Source organism: Ptychodera flava, chromosome 19 (assembly GCF_041260155.1).
Source record: "Ptychodera flava strain L36383 chromosome 19, AS_Pfla_20210202, whole genome shotgun sequence".
Taxonomy (NCBI): domain Eukaryota; kingdom Metazoa; phylum Hemichordata; class Enteropneusta; family Ptychoderidae; genus Ptychodera; species Ptychodera flava.
The window spans coordinates 12,526,695-12,543,806 of record NC_091946.1 but is presented as its reverse complement, the minus strand read 5'-3'; the positions used below and the strand labels follow the sequence as shown (position 1 = coordinate 12,543,806).

The 17,112-nt window shown below is 38.9% G+C and overlaps 1 protein-coding gene across 1 annotated transcript in view; it reads right to left on the bottom strand.

The window, feature by feature from the left end:
• The window catches only part of LOC139118983 (uncharacterized), a 135,240-nt gene that overhangs the window by 26,354 nt on the left and 91,774 nt on the right, over positions 1–17,112 (bottom strand). Inside the window, exon 9 of the mRNA XM_070682585.1 lies at positions 8,110–8,248. Within this exon, the coding sequence (XP_070538686.1) occupies positions 8,110–8,248 (139 nt within the window). The remainder of the gene's footprint in view (positions 1–8,109; positions 8,249–17,112) is intronic.

Sequence of the window (17,112 nt, the reverse complement as noted above, 5' to 3'; positions counted from 1 at the left end):
GGGATTTGTCAAATTTGCGTGAAAAATAGCAAACAGGATGATCTATCCCATGACTATCCTCTTGCAATAAAACTGCATCAGCAGCCGTATCACTAGCATCTACAGCTAATTTGAATGGCAAACTGAAATCAGGTGCAGACAACACTGGAGCACTTTGCAGTATGGCTTTAAGTGTATCAAATGCCTGTTGGCTTTGCTCTGACCAAACAAACTTTACTTTCTTTTTAAGTAAGTTAGTCAAAGGCTCAGTAATTGTGGGAGAAATTTGGACAGAATTTTCTGTAGTAACCAGCCATACCGAGAAAGCGCATCAGTTGTCGTTTGCAGTTTGGTATGGGAAAACTTGAAATGGCACTGATTTTGGCATCAACAGGTTTTACCTCACCCTGTCCTACAGTATGTCCGAGGTAAGTCACCCTTGCCCAACCAAACTCAGATTTGGCAAGGTTGACAGTCAACATTGCTTTGCTCAGTCTCTCAAAGAACTTCCGCATGAGCTTGATGGTTCCTCCCAGGTGTCACTATACAGGACGACGTCGTCAACGTAGGCTGCACACCCGTCTAGCCCGGATATGACGTCGTTGATCATCCGTTGGAACGTTGCCGGAGAGTTCTTCATTTCCGAATGGCATCACCTTGTACTGGAACAATCCGTCTGGTGTAACAAAGGCGGATATTTCACGAGCACGATCCGTCAGAGGGACTTGCCAAATCCCTTCAGTAGGTCAAATTTCGTCACGTACTTAGCTTTTCCCACTCGGTCGATGCAGTCATCAATCCTCGGGATTGGGAAAGTGTCTGTCTTTGTTAAAGTGTTGACCTTCCTAAAGTCCGTGCACATACGATAACTGTGATCTGATTTGGGAACAAGTATGCACGGCGAACTCCAGTTACTTTTACTGGGTTCAATAAAGTCATTGTCCAGCAGGTATTTGACTTCTTCCTGGAGATATTTCGCTTTTGTTGGATTCAGTCTGTATGGATGTTGTTTTTACAGGCTTACTGTCCCCAACATCAACGTCGTGATAGATGACGTTTGTCCTCGTTGGAACATCTTGAAATAGGTGTTTATATTCGTGGAGCAGTTCTTTCACCTGTTGTTGTTGTTCTGGCTGGAGGTGTGCCAACTTTGTAGACTCCAGCTTCTCCAGGATTTCTGAGTTCTGAAGCTTGACCGAGCCCAGCTTTGAGTTTAGAGTATTTGCACTCAAGTCAGTTTCAGTATCACTATCTTCATAATGGTTTGAACTGACTGCACTGACAGGCTGAGTTATAGTAGCATTATCCCTATCCAAATATGGCTTAAGCATATTTATGTGACATAGCTGTTTTTGTTTTCGCCTGTCAGGTGTTATTATGATGTAATTTAAATCACTCAATTTCTTATCAATTAGATATGGCCCAAAGTAACGAGCATGGAGTGGTTTGCCAGGAATCGGAAGTAGAACAAGAACCTTTTGACCCGGTTCAAACTTCCGTTTTGAGGTGTTTTTATCGTATTTGGTTTTCACTGACTGCTGAGATGACTCAAGATTTTCTCTGGCTAATTCACATGCTTTAGAGAGTTTTGTACGAAAATCTGACACATATTGCAAAATATTCAGACAATCATCATCGTCTGATAGGAATTTCTCTTTAACGAACTTAAGTGGGCCACGGACTGTATGTCCAAATACAAGCTCAAATGGGCTAAAACCAAGAGACTCTTGAATTGACTCTCTAACAGCAAAGAGCAAAAAATGAATTCCTTCATCCCACTGCTTCTCTGTGTCAAAACAGTAGGTCCTAATCATGTTTTTCAAAGTTTGATGAAATCGCTCAAGAGCACCCTGACTTTCTGGATGATAGGCGGATGACCTATACTGTTTAATGCCTAGCTGATCCATTACTTGTTGAAAAATTACCAGACATAAAGTTGGAGCCTTGATCGGACTGGACACATTTAGGGAGGCCAAATAAAGTGAAAAATTTGACTAAAGCTTTCACTATAGTCTTTGTCTTTATATTTCTCAGTGGTATGGCTTCTGGGAACCGAGTTGATGTACACATTATTGTCAGCATGTACTCATTTCCTGATCTTGTTTTGGTAGGGGCCCAACACAGTCTATTAGTATCCTACTAAATGGTTCTTGAAATGCAGGAATTGGCTGTAAAGGGGCCTTTGGAATGGTCTGATTTGGCTTTCCTACCATTTGACATGTGTGACAAGTTTTACAGAAATGTGCTACATCCTGCCTGAGATTAGGCCAATAAAAGTGACTGAGAATTTTATGATAAGTTTTTCTTGACTCCTAAGTGACCAGCCCAGGGCGTTTCATGGGCCAGGCGCAATATTTCAGCACGATAGGGCTTTGGAATCACAATTTGATGTTTTATAGCCCAATCGTCATCAACCAAAACATCTGGAGGTCTCCATTTACGCATGAGAATACCAGATTTTGTATAATAGGAAACAGAGCTATCTGAAGTTTTACCTTCATCATCTACCCTGTCAAACAAAGACAAAATATCTGGGTCTTTGTGTTGTTCTGCAATGAGATTTGATCTAGAAAATGTCTGACTTTGGTCAGCAGAAGTTTTACTGGAAGTTTCAAATCCACGAGGGATAACGGAATGATCCGTGTCAAACACCTGACTGAGAAAGGTGTCATTTAGTCAACATCTGTGACATTATTCTTGAGAGTATTTTGATTCTCGGAAGTTTTCTTTGACATGGCTCGAGTAATTGCACATGAAGGAAACAAATCGGGTATCTCTTGTTCAATTGGCTCTGGATCCTGATCTAAACTAGGATTATCAGTCACAAGTGGATTAGTAATGACCTTGTCCCCAGCAAGGTCGTTTCCAAGAAGAAGGTGAATCCCTTCAAAAGGCAAAAAAGGCCTAATACCTAAAGTCACAGGTCCAGAAACAAAGTCCGAAGACAAATAGACATTATGGAGAGGAACAGGAATAAAGTCATTGCAATCTACACCCTTAATAAGAACTTTAGAACCTGAAAATGACTTTTCAGAAAACGGCAGGGTATCTGCCAACAAAAGAGACTGGGAAGCCCCGGTATCTCTTAAAATTTTGACAGGGGTAGCGGAAGAAAAATCACTAGAAAGTGATATAAAACCATCGTGAATAAATGGTTCGAAAATACCCATAATGCTATCTTGAGAAGATTGACCTTGACCTCATTAATTGGGATAAGAGGGGTTTAACCTCAGACAATGTGTTACACACATTATTAGACTCTAATTGAGTTGATGAAGAAATAAAGCCGGTTGGCTTAGATCCACTTTGACCACTTTGACCTTCACGTTTTCTTTTCAACTTGAAACACTCTGACATTAAATGGCCGTCTTTCTTGCAATAATTACAAGAACGTGTACCGAACTGTTTGTCAGAAGGAGATTGAGACTTGGGATCTGATGATGTGGAAGTGTTACTTGAATTTTGTGAACTGTTTTCATTTGATTTCCTACTCCCTTTGAAAAATTCTTGATGAAAAGGAGGAGTTAAATTTACCTGCATTGTTTCTGTAGGAAAAGGACTGGGATGGTTTGCTGAGAAATGAAGATTTGTGGGTCAATGAATAATCATCGGCCAAACGTGCAGCAACCTCCAATGTATCTGCCTTTTGTTCATTGATAAACGTCTTGATGTCACTCCGAATGCACCTCTTAAATTCCTCAATCAAAACAAGCTGTCGTAATTTGTCATAATTCTGACTGACCTTTTCAGAAGAGCACCACGATCAAACAGTTGTTCTTTTGTTCGAGCAAATTCAACATAAGTTTGATCTTTCACCTTCTCACAATCCCTAAATTTCTGACGGTAAGCTTCAGGCACCAATTCATAGCCCTTGAGAATTAATTCCTTTACAGAATCATAATTTGAAGCCCGCTCTACTGACAACTGAATGTAAATTTCTCTGGCTTTACCCACCAAAGCACTCTGCAAAAGCATAGACCAGGACTCCTTAGGCCAGTTCAGACTCTGAGCAATTTTCTCAAAATGAAGGAAATATTTATCAACATCCTTTTCTTGGAAAGGGGGAACTAACCTGAAATGCTTAGTGATGTCAAACTTGTCTGAAGGGAAGAATTTTCCTGACTGTCCAAGCTCTAAACGTCTCATTTCTAACTGCAGTCGGTGTTCTGCTAATTCTCTTTCCTTTTCTTTTTCCTCTCTTTCTTTCTCCCTTTGTCTTTCTTCCATTTGCAATTCTTTTTCTTTCATTTCCAATTCCCTCTCTTTCTGTCTTTCTTCCATTTCTAATGCTTTCTTTTTCTAATGCCTGTCTCTCCTTTTCCATTTGTAATTCTTTTTCTTTCATTTGTAATTCTTTTTCTTTTTCTAATGCCAATTTTTTTAGCTCGAAATCTGCCTGTATTTCCAATTCTAATTTTTTGAGTTCGAAGGAAGACTCAGGCTCATAATCTTTTAAGGCAGACTCCTCAAAATGGCCAGAATTAACTAAATGTTTTGCAATCTTGAACTGTATTTCTCGCTTGCGCATAGATCTTTTGACATCTACTTTAAGGAAATTGGCCAGTGCTATGAGGTTGTCTTTTCTGAGGGAATTAAATGTGTCCTGATCAAGGTCATCCATAAATTCGTCTGGCTTGAATTCCGCCATGATTGAATTTCGCTGAGTTCACAGTATACAGTAGTTTTGAAAAGGTAGGCAAAATGTTGTCAAACGGCTCAAATATTCGTCTCCCGACGAGCCCCCAATTTGTTACGTGCAGAGAAAACGAACAAAAGGGTGAACTCAGCAGTTAACGTTTAAACAAAATTTATTACGAAAATAAAACTAATTGCTAAGTCAGGGATAGAGTACAAGCTCTAAAAGTGTACAGACTACTTATCTCAGCTGGGACGGCAAAGCTCCAGTCTCAGAGTTGTAACAGTCATTCGGATGAATGAACAGTCCTTTGGCTTGCAGGCTTGAAGCTGCACAAAGTCCACAGTATAAATCCAGCGTTGACAGTGAAGGTCTTGAAAAGTCTTGAGAATGACTACTGCTGGAGTTTAGTAACACACAAGAGACACGATCCCAAAAGTCTGACTGGAAGCTGAGCACGTCCCTTTTATAAAGGCATATAAGAACAATCTAGAACTTTTATTGACATGCTAATTACTGTTCTAAAATTATCTCCCTTACACAACTAATCAACTTTCCAGAACATTCCAAACATGACTAATTGAATTCAAGGTTGTGAGGTCATCAAGGGCAGTGACCTTGGGAATGTTCTAGACTAATTGAACTCAGGTCATGATGAGTGTGGGGTAAATGACCTACATAACAATGTCCATACTTGGAAGCCCTGATCCTAACAATTTTAAGCATACACTTCACACAAGCGGCTGATTACACAGATGTTTTTGTCCAGATTTAAATTGTCATTTAATCAATTAGCCGCGAGCGTTTATTTAACACTTTGAATTTATCAGCAGGTATAGGCCTACCTACCGACCTACATTTATGTTGCCTACAAAATGTTCCAGTAAAAGTGTTAGAATTCCATATTTAGTTCCTGGATGTAAAGTTGTAAACCATCTTTATTTCTGATTATACATGGAGCAATACCCGATGGTTTTGTTCATTTTCCCCTCAATCAGACTCAGGTTTTTGTTTCAAACAACTTAATTTGAGATATATATTTGACAGTTTTTTCAAAGGGATGCGGCAAATTTAACTTCTGCAATATTTGAGAGCATATAAAAATATCTTAGAAGGTCGAATCTTTTAGAAAGTACATAAAAAGGCATTTTACGATCACACAGAACCTAAAATATTGACTAGAACCATGGCAACTGAAGTCAGTCCACAACGTGTTTATTTTATCCCCCTCCCCAATGGCACCTGAAAAATAGTAGACTATCTTTATTAAGGGTGTTACTAGGTTTCATTTGATAATTTCAGTTGAACGGTAACGAAACAGAATGCCATCCGTTCGTTTCCGACTGGTGTCTGATTGTGTCAAAATGAGAGTAATTCTGTAGCCCTGTGGCACTGCGCAGACACGTTGATATTGAAAAGTACGCTGAGGGCAGTAACTGCAATTACACACATCATTCGAGGCCAATAACTCTAAGTACACGCATTATTATTCGCAGCATTATCGGCAGTTTTCGAGAACGATCGTAAACTTTATCACCAAGACCGCCTCCCTGCTTCCGCTGTTATTTTGTTTCCCTCGCCAAAACTCATGTGCCAAACGACACGTGGAATACATGAAGGAAGGTGAAAGCAATAATAGCTTGTTTCGTTGAAAATGCTGTGCGAGTGCGTTAACATTTCACGTCCGCCACTTCAAACGCTAAAACGACGACGAGTGCCTAGCGACGGGGAAAGGCCAACAACCGATACACTGAGATTGAGCTCAGTTTGCTAGAACCGTTTCCTTGCAACTTCAAATAGAGGGATGAATTGTGTCTAGGTCTGCTTTGCCCTTTCCTCCTTGCAACAAGCATTTAGGAAAGAGAAAGGCATCCGGCTCCTTTGAGGAAAAGATCTTTACATATCAGGTTCATGACAGGATTCAATGACCCGTATGCGTGGGGGAAGGCGATTTAGTGTTGAGTATCTCCTCGACAATCAAGTTCAACCTCCTTCCTGTCCTCAAGTTTGGAACTAATGATATTGGCTGGACGAAGTGACATTTAGCGTACGTGCCGTCCCCTTCTGCGCTTCTTATAATTATTGAATTAATTATTGGAAAGCTTTTCAAGTAATTCTTTTATTGTATCCAGAATATAAAGTGAATGCTCTGGCAATGTCCCCTAGCCAGGAAAGCAGCATCGTTTTTATTGTCGCGATATATTTTAAGATGAAATACAAAAATCGGCACCATAACTAGCTTTGCAATACCACTGGATTGTCGCAGCATTCTCCGAATTTAATATCGTCAAAAGTCACCAGAATATTTTCGGTGAACAGAATATCAATGTCAGTAGCCATGCTTGCTCTCTTTTCACACGAAGTAGATTCAATGGCGAAAACATACAGGGTATGTGACGTGATTTGGGTCGTTTGAATCAACAGGACGACAGTTACAAGTTCGCAGCGGTAAATTAACGAAATTGCGTTCGACTCTCATCGACTCTTTGTGCTGACAAGGGAATTCATCATATTGATAGTGACTTCATAGGGAATCCATGCAAGAGTCGATGGAAATTACGAACATTAAATATCACGTTATCTTTGAATGTCATTTCTACGTTAGCTACGTGTACTCGACATGCAACCACCGGTATGATAAAGATATACAGTCACCTGTAATCTAAATATGCCCATATATGGTCAAAGGGGTGTTCGTTGGTATTCAAAATGCCCACGTGAGGGCGCTGTTTTAAAAAGTGGCCACCCGCTTAAAATATGTGATTGGTTAGATTTTCTCTTTCCATGGTAACTGTGGCAAAATTGGAACAGGTGACTGTATACCTTTAAGATTTATTGTTCACGAGTAGGAGTAGTCTGGTGGTTTTAAAGCTTGGGGCGACTGGAAGCCGGCTTAGATTGGTCTGGTCATGCACACTCATTGAAAATCAATCGATGCAATGACACTGAAATGTCAATCTGTGCGTGAAACGTACCCATGCGACATATTTCGAACGCATATTGTCACTTTTCCAGGAGCAACGCCAAGTATTTAAAGACGACAACTTAATCAAGGTATACAGCAAAACACTATTCCAAACCGATGTTAGCTATTGGTAATTTACCAGCCAGGTCATGTATTTACAAAAGGTAACACGTAATTTTTATTTCAGTATGTGCGAGCAGAATGTCACTCGGCTGAAAAAGGCCCTTTCCTGAACGGTTTAATAAGTTGCCGATGTTGTCACTTTAAATGGATGGTGAAGTCTTATCGAGCTGGATTACTCACAATTAACCCAAAATGATTGGACAAGATTTCCGGCGAAATCGATATACCGAGCATGGCCAAAAGTTTCGGTTCAATTTCGTCTGGAGACGAGGATCATATTTATTTATTCCCCCGGGAAACCTCTTAAGCACTAAACCGAAAGGAGTCTATCCACCTATTTTCACTCGTGCCTCACAACGTCCCCCACTCGTTTCACTCTTTGTAAAGAACTTAATGTTACAGTTACCTGGATATCCGAGCATTTCGAGTCTGAGAGAGACGGCTCCTAGGTAGCTGATTGGCAGGATCCTCACATACTGCGCTCTGATTGGCTCAGTCAACATAACGGCGATTTGAGTCTCATTGTCGTAATTTGACGTCAGGTTCTAGAAAGCACAATAAAAAGATATGTTTCATATTCCAGGGCGTGCCCATCAGTTTTATGTACATGTTATGAATATGAGTCCCCAAGTCCAACCAAAGGAGTAGGATAAATCTGATCATGATATCGTTACAAATGGTCGGTCATTCCAGAAACCGGTGAAATTCTTCGTTTGTTGATAGTCCATTGGTTACTAATAAAGTGGGTTCTCAGTGCGTGCGCACATGTGAGTGTTCCTCCGCAGCCAAAACTAAAGCACGCACGACCCAATTTTATTTAATCCTGGCACAAAGTATAGGTTATCTGAATGTTGTTATGTTCTTATTCATGTCAATTTCCTGTGAGATACGATCCAATATGGCCGTCGGGGAAGGGGGGGGGGGGGGGGTCAGCCATTTTGTTACAACTTCATATCCAGATCAATTGCTCAGACATACTTGACTCTATTTCATTGATATTTCCTGTAACAATTGTTATATGGTGTAAAATTTGTTCATCAAAACTGGATTGCGACAAGATATATGGCTGCCGACTATAACGTCATGAAATTACAAATATCCAGATCCATTACACGGACAAGCCTTATCTCATTTCATTCAAGCTTGGCTGAAGTACATTGCGTAATGATATATAATGCGCTTTGTTTTGCAATACGATCCAAAATGGTCACTAGGCAGTCTTTTTTTCACAATTTCTTTCATACCTTGAGTCATTAATCAGACATGCCCGCGCAGATATTGTTAAATATTGCAAAAGCACAAAGTTCAATAACATATATGTGCACTTCAATTTGGCTAGCACACAGTTCCTCCATTGTTATGAAGGGACTGTGGTTTGCATTATTACAATTCAATATTTGACACCTGGTGGCCATTTCGACATGGAGATTTTCCTATCTGGAACAATTACTCACAGTACAAAGATGTATCTCAGTCCATGTTGTTGAGATTTCGGATAAGTGCGTACAATTCATAGTAATTATATGTGCATGTTAGGGAGCCGTCATTAGTTACGGCCGGGGGGGAAGTCGGAGGAATTGCTTTAGAAACTCCAAAATTTCGAGTAACCCCCCTGCCAACCATGACGTGTTTGAGTAACCCCCTCTCTCTGCTACAGAAATTTTGAGTGACCCCCCCCCCCAAAAAAAAATTGGGAAAGTTAAATATCTATACAGTAAAATGGATTGCTGCTGCGACAGGCCCTGTACAGACCCTGATTAAACGCTGTGGTACAGGTCTGTGTCTGAAAGAGGTTCCATTGCTGTGACAGGGGCTGATGTACAGGTCTGTATCCAGTGCTCTGATGACATGCAGTGATCTCCGTATGTTTTACAAGAGGGTGAAGATGTGGTGCGAAAGCACCACAAGCGACCGCGAAAGCGGCCTCGGGGGGAGGTCAGGAGTGTCGCCTTTTGCCGTTGGAGCTTTTGAAAAATAGAGATTAAAATGGTGTTATTTGGTGACACTTGGAGAGTATTTTTTTCAGATTTTTTCCGAATAAAAACTCAAAGGAACAGAAATCTGAGACAGTATTCCAAAACTTATATTCCAGTTCACTGATTTCAATGAAGATTACTTTTTTTGAAAACGAAAAAATAGCGACAGACATACATTTATTCACATTTATTATTTATTATTATTTTCCTGCAATAAAAGATGGGTTTGTTGTCAAGGCATTCCACTGGTTTTAAACTTTATAGAATCAGAATTAGCTTGCTTTACACATTTTCCCCTATCGGTAACCTATACAATGTAGAGTATATAAAGCAGACGTTTCTCATTAATGATCAGGCAAGTATATCAATCTTTAATCAGGAAATACTGAAAAATGAACTCAGTACTAGCCTCTAACATAAGGCTTGCCACGTCGAATAGCTGATCATTCTTGTCTGAAGATCACAATAACGTGAAACACATAGTGATGAGATTTTACTTTCTACTTGAAACCACCTGTATTATGACTTACATATAAATATATATATATATATATATATGCATATATGATAGTGTAGCTATGCCGTGCGTGAGATGTGCATACACGAACCTACAACGGTGAGCGGTCTCAGTCAGAAAAGTAACAACTTAGCCGGCTATTGAACCACTCTTTTTTTGGAGTGGAGATTTAGCCGAGTGGTTCTGTCTGTGGCCTCTCAGCTAGGCGACTGATGCCGTATGTTGTGGGTTCGAATCCGATTGAAAACTAGCCGTATTTTCTACCCTGGGTTGGTAACACTGCTGGTGGACAGAATTGTCCCCGAGGTTATCGTCGCCCAGTTAAAGCGATGAAATTCGTTTCTTCGCTTCGATAAAGTGTGTATGTGCGATGTATGATAGTGAGCATGAGTGCGTGAGTGCTTCACGAACTCTACAACGTGTTGAGCGGTCTCAGTCAGAAAATGTACAACTTAGCCGGCTATTGACCACTCTTTTTGGGAGTGGAGATTTAGCCGAGTGGTTCTGTCTGTGGCCTCTCAGCTAGGCGACTGATGCCGTATGTTGTTGGTTCGAATCCGATTGAAAACTAGCCATATTTATGTGTCTGTGTACATATCATATATATATATTATATATATATATATATATATATATATATATATATATATATATAATATATATATATATATATATATATATATTATAAGTGTTTGTGTCTGTTTCTGTGTGTGTACATATACCGGGTATGAACATACATATCTCAAGCATACATATTGCTGTCCTTTACTATTATTGTTGTATTAAAACATGACTTCACTAAATGCTTCAGTACATATCAACAAAATTGAGTAGCCCCCTTCTTGTTCTCCTCTTTTGAGCAACCCCCTTGTAGCTTTTTAGTGACCCCCGTCAGATTCCTCCGACCCCCAGGCCATAAATAATGACGGCTCCCTCAATAGGTTTTGCATTACAATCTGAAGGAGCTGTCCAAAGACAATTTTGTTGCAAGCAATAGGGTTTTCAAGTCAAAAGCCACCATTCAAAACTAAGCTAAGCTGATTTTTGTTCAAACTTTGCACAAGTAATTGCTCAACGGTATACACACTTGCTGGTTACTTGTATCATACGTTCCAATATTACTATCTGGCTGCCAATTTATAAAACATTTCATGTCTAGAGTTGTTACACAAATATTGCTCAGAGGATTTCAGTCTCCTTAAAATACGCCATGACTTGTGTGTGAAGATTGTTTCATTATAGAAAGATGACTGCCCATTGCAACCATGCACAATAAATGTATTTGCATAAAAGCCCTTACATAGGGACATGCCGCATCTGATCTAATCTAAACTCTGTAGAAGTATAACGCACAATTATATGCATTTGTACGTTGAATTGTATTGCAATCACTGAACATGACATCGACATGATATCAAAATTAATTTTAGAGATTGGCAATATGGTGTCTTTATGAACCCTATTCGCATACATGTACTTCACAGTAATTGTTTGTCAATAATAATAATTTTATTAATTGTCAGTGGGGACTATGTCACTGAAGATGACTTTGGAAAGATATTTTCCACCAAACTGATAGCATTCTCACAGTAACGAATCCAATTTTCTTGTCGGCGTTGAAAATACTGAAAATAGTGTGTTCTGACTTGGCTTCGATAGTACTCATCCGTAAAGAACGAAACGGAAATTCCATACGGTGACATTTACTTTGTAAGCTTCAACAGCGCGCATTTTGTCATGGAGAGTATTCGGTGATCGCTATAAGTGGTCGAGGAAATGACATCATCGTAACCAGTAGACAAAGCAGTCCCTGTTTCAAAGTTCATGATTCGAGGTTCAAAGTTCATATGGATAAAAAGCCCGGCGTCTGTAACAATGGTTACGGTCTATAAACTGTACAAATTACATTCCTGCGCACACCACCATTCCACATAATAAGCATGGGCTGCACCATCTATCTTCCAACCGTTGAGTTATCATACATTGAGTGGCAGTTGTATCAACATCAACAGATGCTGTGCATCGAGAATAAGACTAGTCATTACTGTCCTTGACGCTTAGATTGTCGAGACTGAACAGGTAGTCACAGTGAAGACGTGCAACTATTGTGTGTATACCAAGATACAATATAGTTTTCAGAAGTTGTCTTGTAATATCCTTTCTCCAGGATTTTTACGAATTCAGTGATATAAATACTTTCTTTTGCAACACCACAGCAGCAATCCTTCATTTTTCTCTAAATGTTGGCAAAATTATTGATTTTTTCATTTCTGACAACCTCTTCTAAAAGTCTGATAGTCGAACCCTGGCCTATCTTTTCAATATATTGTAAACACCATCCACGTTTAGCTCTAAACTGTGGCAGGAAAACCGCCGGACCTGAAATCACAGCGAATTGTCTGTTCTGAGGAGTCAACCGCTTATTTTTGGGTAATTGTTTCGACATTTACTGCTGCAAGCTTTCTACCGAGGCCATGAAGCCAGCGGCGCCATTCCTCATTGACAGGCTTGTGCTGACATTGCGCTGAGCGGTCGGTCACCTCCGTTGTTTCATGGACTTGGTGTAGTAGCCTCATTTCCTTCATATCAGACCTGTGCTCTGTATACGTCATACGATTTGGGATTTCTTACTACAGAAACAAGTACCGTTGTAGTGACGGTCAGATTGATTTGTGCCTTGTAAAAGTAACTCTTCTCTGGTGAAAAATGAGTTGGTGAACGACTAAGGTAGCGTTCAGTTATTATGGCCGGGTTGGGACGGCAAATTCTTCCTGTGCATCAGTCAAAATAAGTGAACCCCCACCCATTGCACCAAAAATGACCCCCTTTTACGAGGACAAAAATTTCATGACCCCCAAATATTGCTTGAGTACAGCTGCATTCACAAACACCTCTGGAGGGGGGGGGGATAGAATCCAAAATTTTCTAAGATTTTTTCAAATGCCCACCCCTAATAAAGTCACAATGCCTTTAAATCCCCTGTCTGACGTGCTATAATTGTGAAATCCCCCTCCAAGACACTGGACAGAAATTACAGATTGGTTGCAAATTTTGCGCAAGAAGGGTCATGAAATTTCACGCATACTTTTTGGGGAGGGTCAGCATTTTTGAGCAATTATTAGAGGGCAATATATGGCTGATATAGTGCTTCGTCCTGAAATATCAAATCATAATACATGGGAGTCTATTGGACAAACGATTAATATTTCCCCCATAAAACAAGCTATATCTGTACATTTAAATATGTTTGATAATTTATGTAAATGTACTTTGCTTGAAGTGGCAGGTAAAATGTGCATTGATGATGTTGATTTATGTAAATGGTAGTCTATACTAAAACTATGAATAATATTTTTTCAATATAAAACTAGCAATATCTGTTCATTTATAGATATTTGTTATAATATAAGTGTACTTGATTGAAATAGGGTGCTTACAGCTCCTATGTGTATAAATTATTTGGTTTGGAATTTCACCGAAAATGTTCAATCACTATACATGCTAATCTGTGACAAAACTGTAATAATTTGTTTCCCATGTAAAACTCGCTATACTTGTGCATAATTTTAGACGTATGATAATTGACATAATTGTACTTGCTTAGAATAGGATGGTTACAAGTGCACATGTGTTCAAGAAATCTGATTTGGCATTTCACCGAAAATGTGGATTCACTGTACACTGTAGTCTATGAGAAAACTATGAAATTTTTTTTCACAATACTAAACTAACTCGGTGCTTTTATAAGTGTTTGGCAATGGATACAATATATTTTATTCTAATTTATTTTATTTATTCAACTTTGACATGATGTCAGGATGAGTCGCACAGGTGACTGACACCTATAGAAAGCAACCCTCCACAAAAGAGAAGATTTTATAATTTACACAAACAAATGAAGAAGAGATCGAAAAGACAAGTGAATTACGATAAATTAAAATATATAACAATAAAATATAAAAAAACTAGAGAACTTAATAAAGACGGCAAATTTTACAGTGGCACTTTAACCCAAGTACAAGTGTTGTCAGGAGAAAATTTATTGTTTAAAAGCCCATGTACTGTTTTGATAATTTAGACTTTATGACCTAACACTTGGTAAAGTTTTGCCATAAAGGGAATTACACTACATGAGTAAAAAGCACTATGAAAAAATGAAAGACTAAAATATTCAGTTTTAATCTTCACGGAAGTATCATCAGGGGATTTGCATGTGACAGACTGGCTTAAATGTAAATTATACATACCAATAATAACATTAAGCCAAAAAGACGTAGTCATTTAATTCTCTCCTGTTGCTCAACGGGAGGAAGTTCAATTTCATCATACGCTCTTTGTAATTCATCTCCTGGGGATATCCCTACGGTGGCCTCTACACGCCACAGAACTGTATTACTTTTGAATATAATCTATAATTTTTCTTGACAATATCTTCAATATTTATAAGAGATTTCATTTCTCAACCGCGAACTTTAAATTTTGTATGGGAAACTTTATTTTGGAGTGAAAGTTTTGAAACACTTTGAACAAAAAAAACTTTAACTTTTAAAAAATGAACTTTAACTTTAACTTTAACTTAAAAAAAATATTTGTTATTCAAAAGTATTCATTATTTTGTAAAACAAAAGCAAAAATTATATGATTTCCATAGATGTCCATGTGACAAATAATTGGGGTTTTTTTAGATTTACAGTTAAATGACTTCATAGAATGGAATTATTTTTAGGTTCCATATTTTTTTAAACATTAAAACTGCTTTTTGACCGGATGGATATTTACGAAGGTCAAGTCACCACCCCTTTGCTGTTGGAAAAATACATACTCCCCCCGCAGTTTTCAAATTTAAGGTGAAACCCCCCCCCACACCCCCCCCCCCGATTTTGCCGGCCCACCTAACCCCCGGCCGTAATAACTGAACGCTCCCTAAGGAGACTTGATTGTTTGCCGTTTGACACCAACCTTTACACTCTCACAAGGTATTGTTCAGCGGATGTGTCCTTGATACGTAAATGAATATTGGGTGACATTCTTCTTTCGGCAAGAAAGGTCATCGACTGGGGTTATCCGAGCACGGCCACGAGCACGTCAACACAGCCCCGCGATTTTAACGTAGTGATCACGACCTGATTTTGATTTCCTGTTCAAAATGTTCGATTTTAAGAAGTGCAGTCCGTCTCAACGAGTTGTTCTTAAAGCTAAACTGAGCACTATTCTGTTTGTCGTCGCAACTTTCGCCATAGCAAGTTTTCTGCCACTTCCAAAGCCAAACGCACCACTCCTTGCAGATAGACTGGCGTTTTCCCTGCGTTGGATGATCTTCGAGGTGGTGTTTTTCATGATCGGGGTCTTTATTATTGGGACTATTCGCTTCTTTACAGCCCAGATCAACCCTTTGGTCAAGAAAGATATTGAACGCATCGACATCTACAACCGTTGTCTCCAGAACACATTAGAACAGCTGGTGATAAGCGTCCTGGGAAAACTTATCATGGCGTCCTACATGGACGAGAATGGTCTGAGATTCATCCCAGTGTTTGTATTTCTGTTCGTCGTTGCCAGGACCGCCTTCTGGATCGGCTACTCCATTGACCTGATGGCAAGAGCCTTCGGTATGAGCATGACCTTCGACTTGAACGTGACAATTCTAGTTTACTGTGTGTTTTGCGTGCTGTCGTATGGCCCTAGCCATGGGCTGAGCAGCTAATTCGACTTTGAGTTGTCTTCTACCTAAAGACTAGATATGTTTGAATATAAATCGGCAAAACATTGGTAGATCGAAGTTAATTAAACTGGTACAAAAACGGACTTATTATGTCTGAAGACGTTTACATATGCTCACTATTCGATTATTTGAACGGAATCCATTTGCTCATGCAGATTTTAAACCCCGTTTCTTTCATTGATCCACGAGAAAGGGTGTGCTGTATCTTTGTCGGAAGGTAAATAGGCACTGTGCTTTATGAATGATAATGAGAATAGTGCCACGGATGTCACTCTTTGGACTCGAAAAGTCTGAAACCAACATTTTTATTTACTATTTCTCAACCTCTGACAAGAGGTCATGGAGCCTAGAAGGCTAGTCCACGATGGAATCTTTTAATGTGTAACCTATCGAGAATAATGAAATCTGCATTGAATAGACTTTCTGGATGACACTGGCATTGCTGGACAAAGGATTCTCTCAAACACGCCTACTACTCACCAACAGAGACGCTGAAGTCGACGACAGCACAGGGAAAAACAATGGTTCAGAAATTCCTGGTGTAGAAAGTGAGTGTGATATAGACGGACGAATTTTAACTGTTTCCGCAGAACCACAGGACATTTCATCAACTGTCAAAAGTCTTAGTTAAAGTCGGTCGAAAAATACAATATATTATACCGCAGTGGAGTTATAGATAATCTTTGTCAATTAGGTTTCGTTTGTTGGTTAAGTGATGATTTACATATTTTGCTCTTAGTATTAGCCATGTTGACTATTTATAAATCATGGATTATGTACAAAGATACAGAAGATCTCAATAAAATCAACATTTTCGATCTTTTCATGACAGAATTCATAATAAGAAGGGAAAATGAAAATCTTTCCTGTACTTGCTTTAAGAAAATAAAGAAATTTATTTATAAAGCTCTTGTATCTTTTAATTTCAAGGATGACTAACCTGGCAAGTTCCATTCATAGGCTAAGAAATAAAGATTCAAAAATAATAAAATAATAATAATAATAATAATAATAATAGTAATAATAATAATAATAATGATGATGATGATGATGATGATAATAATAATGGGAAATATATAGATGTTAATGGTTTATAAAATGAGACAGTATTCAAAACAAATACAATAGGAATTTTAAACAAGACACTCCGACATAGGATGAATTGAAATCGATGGAAGAATTAGAGACTAATAA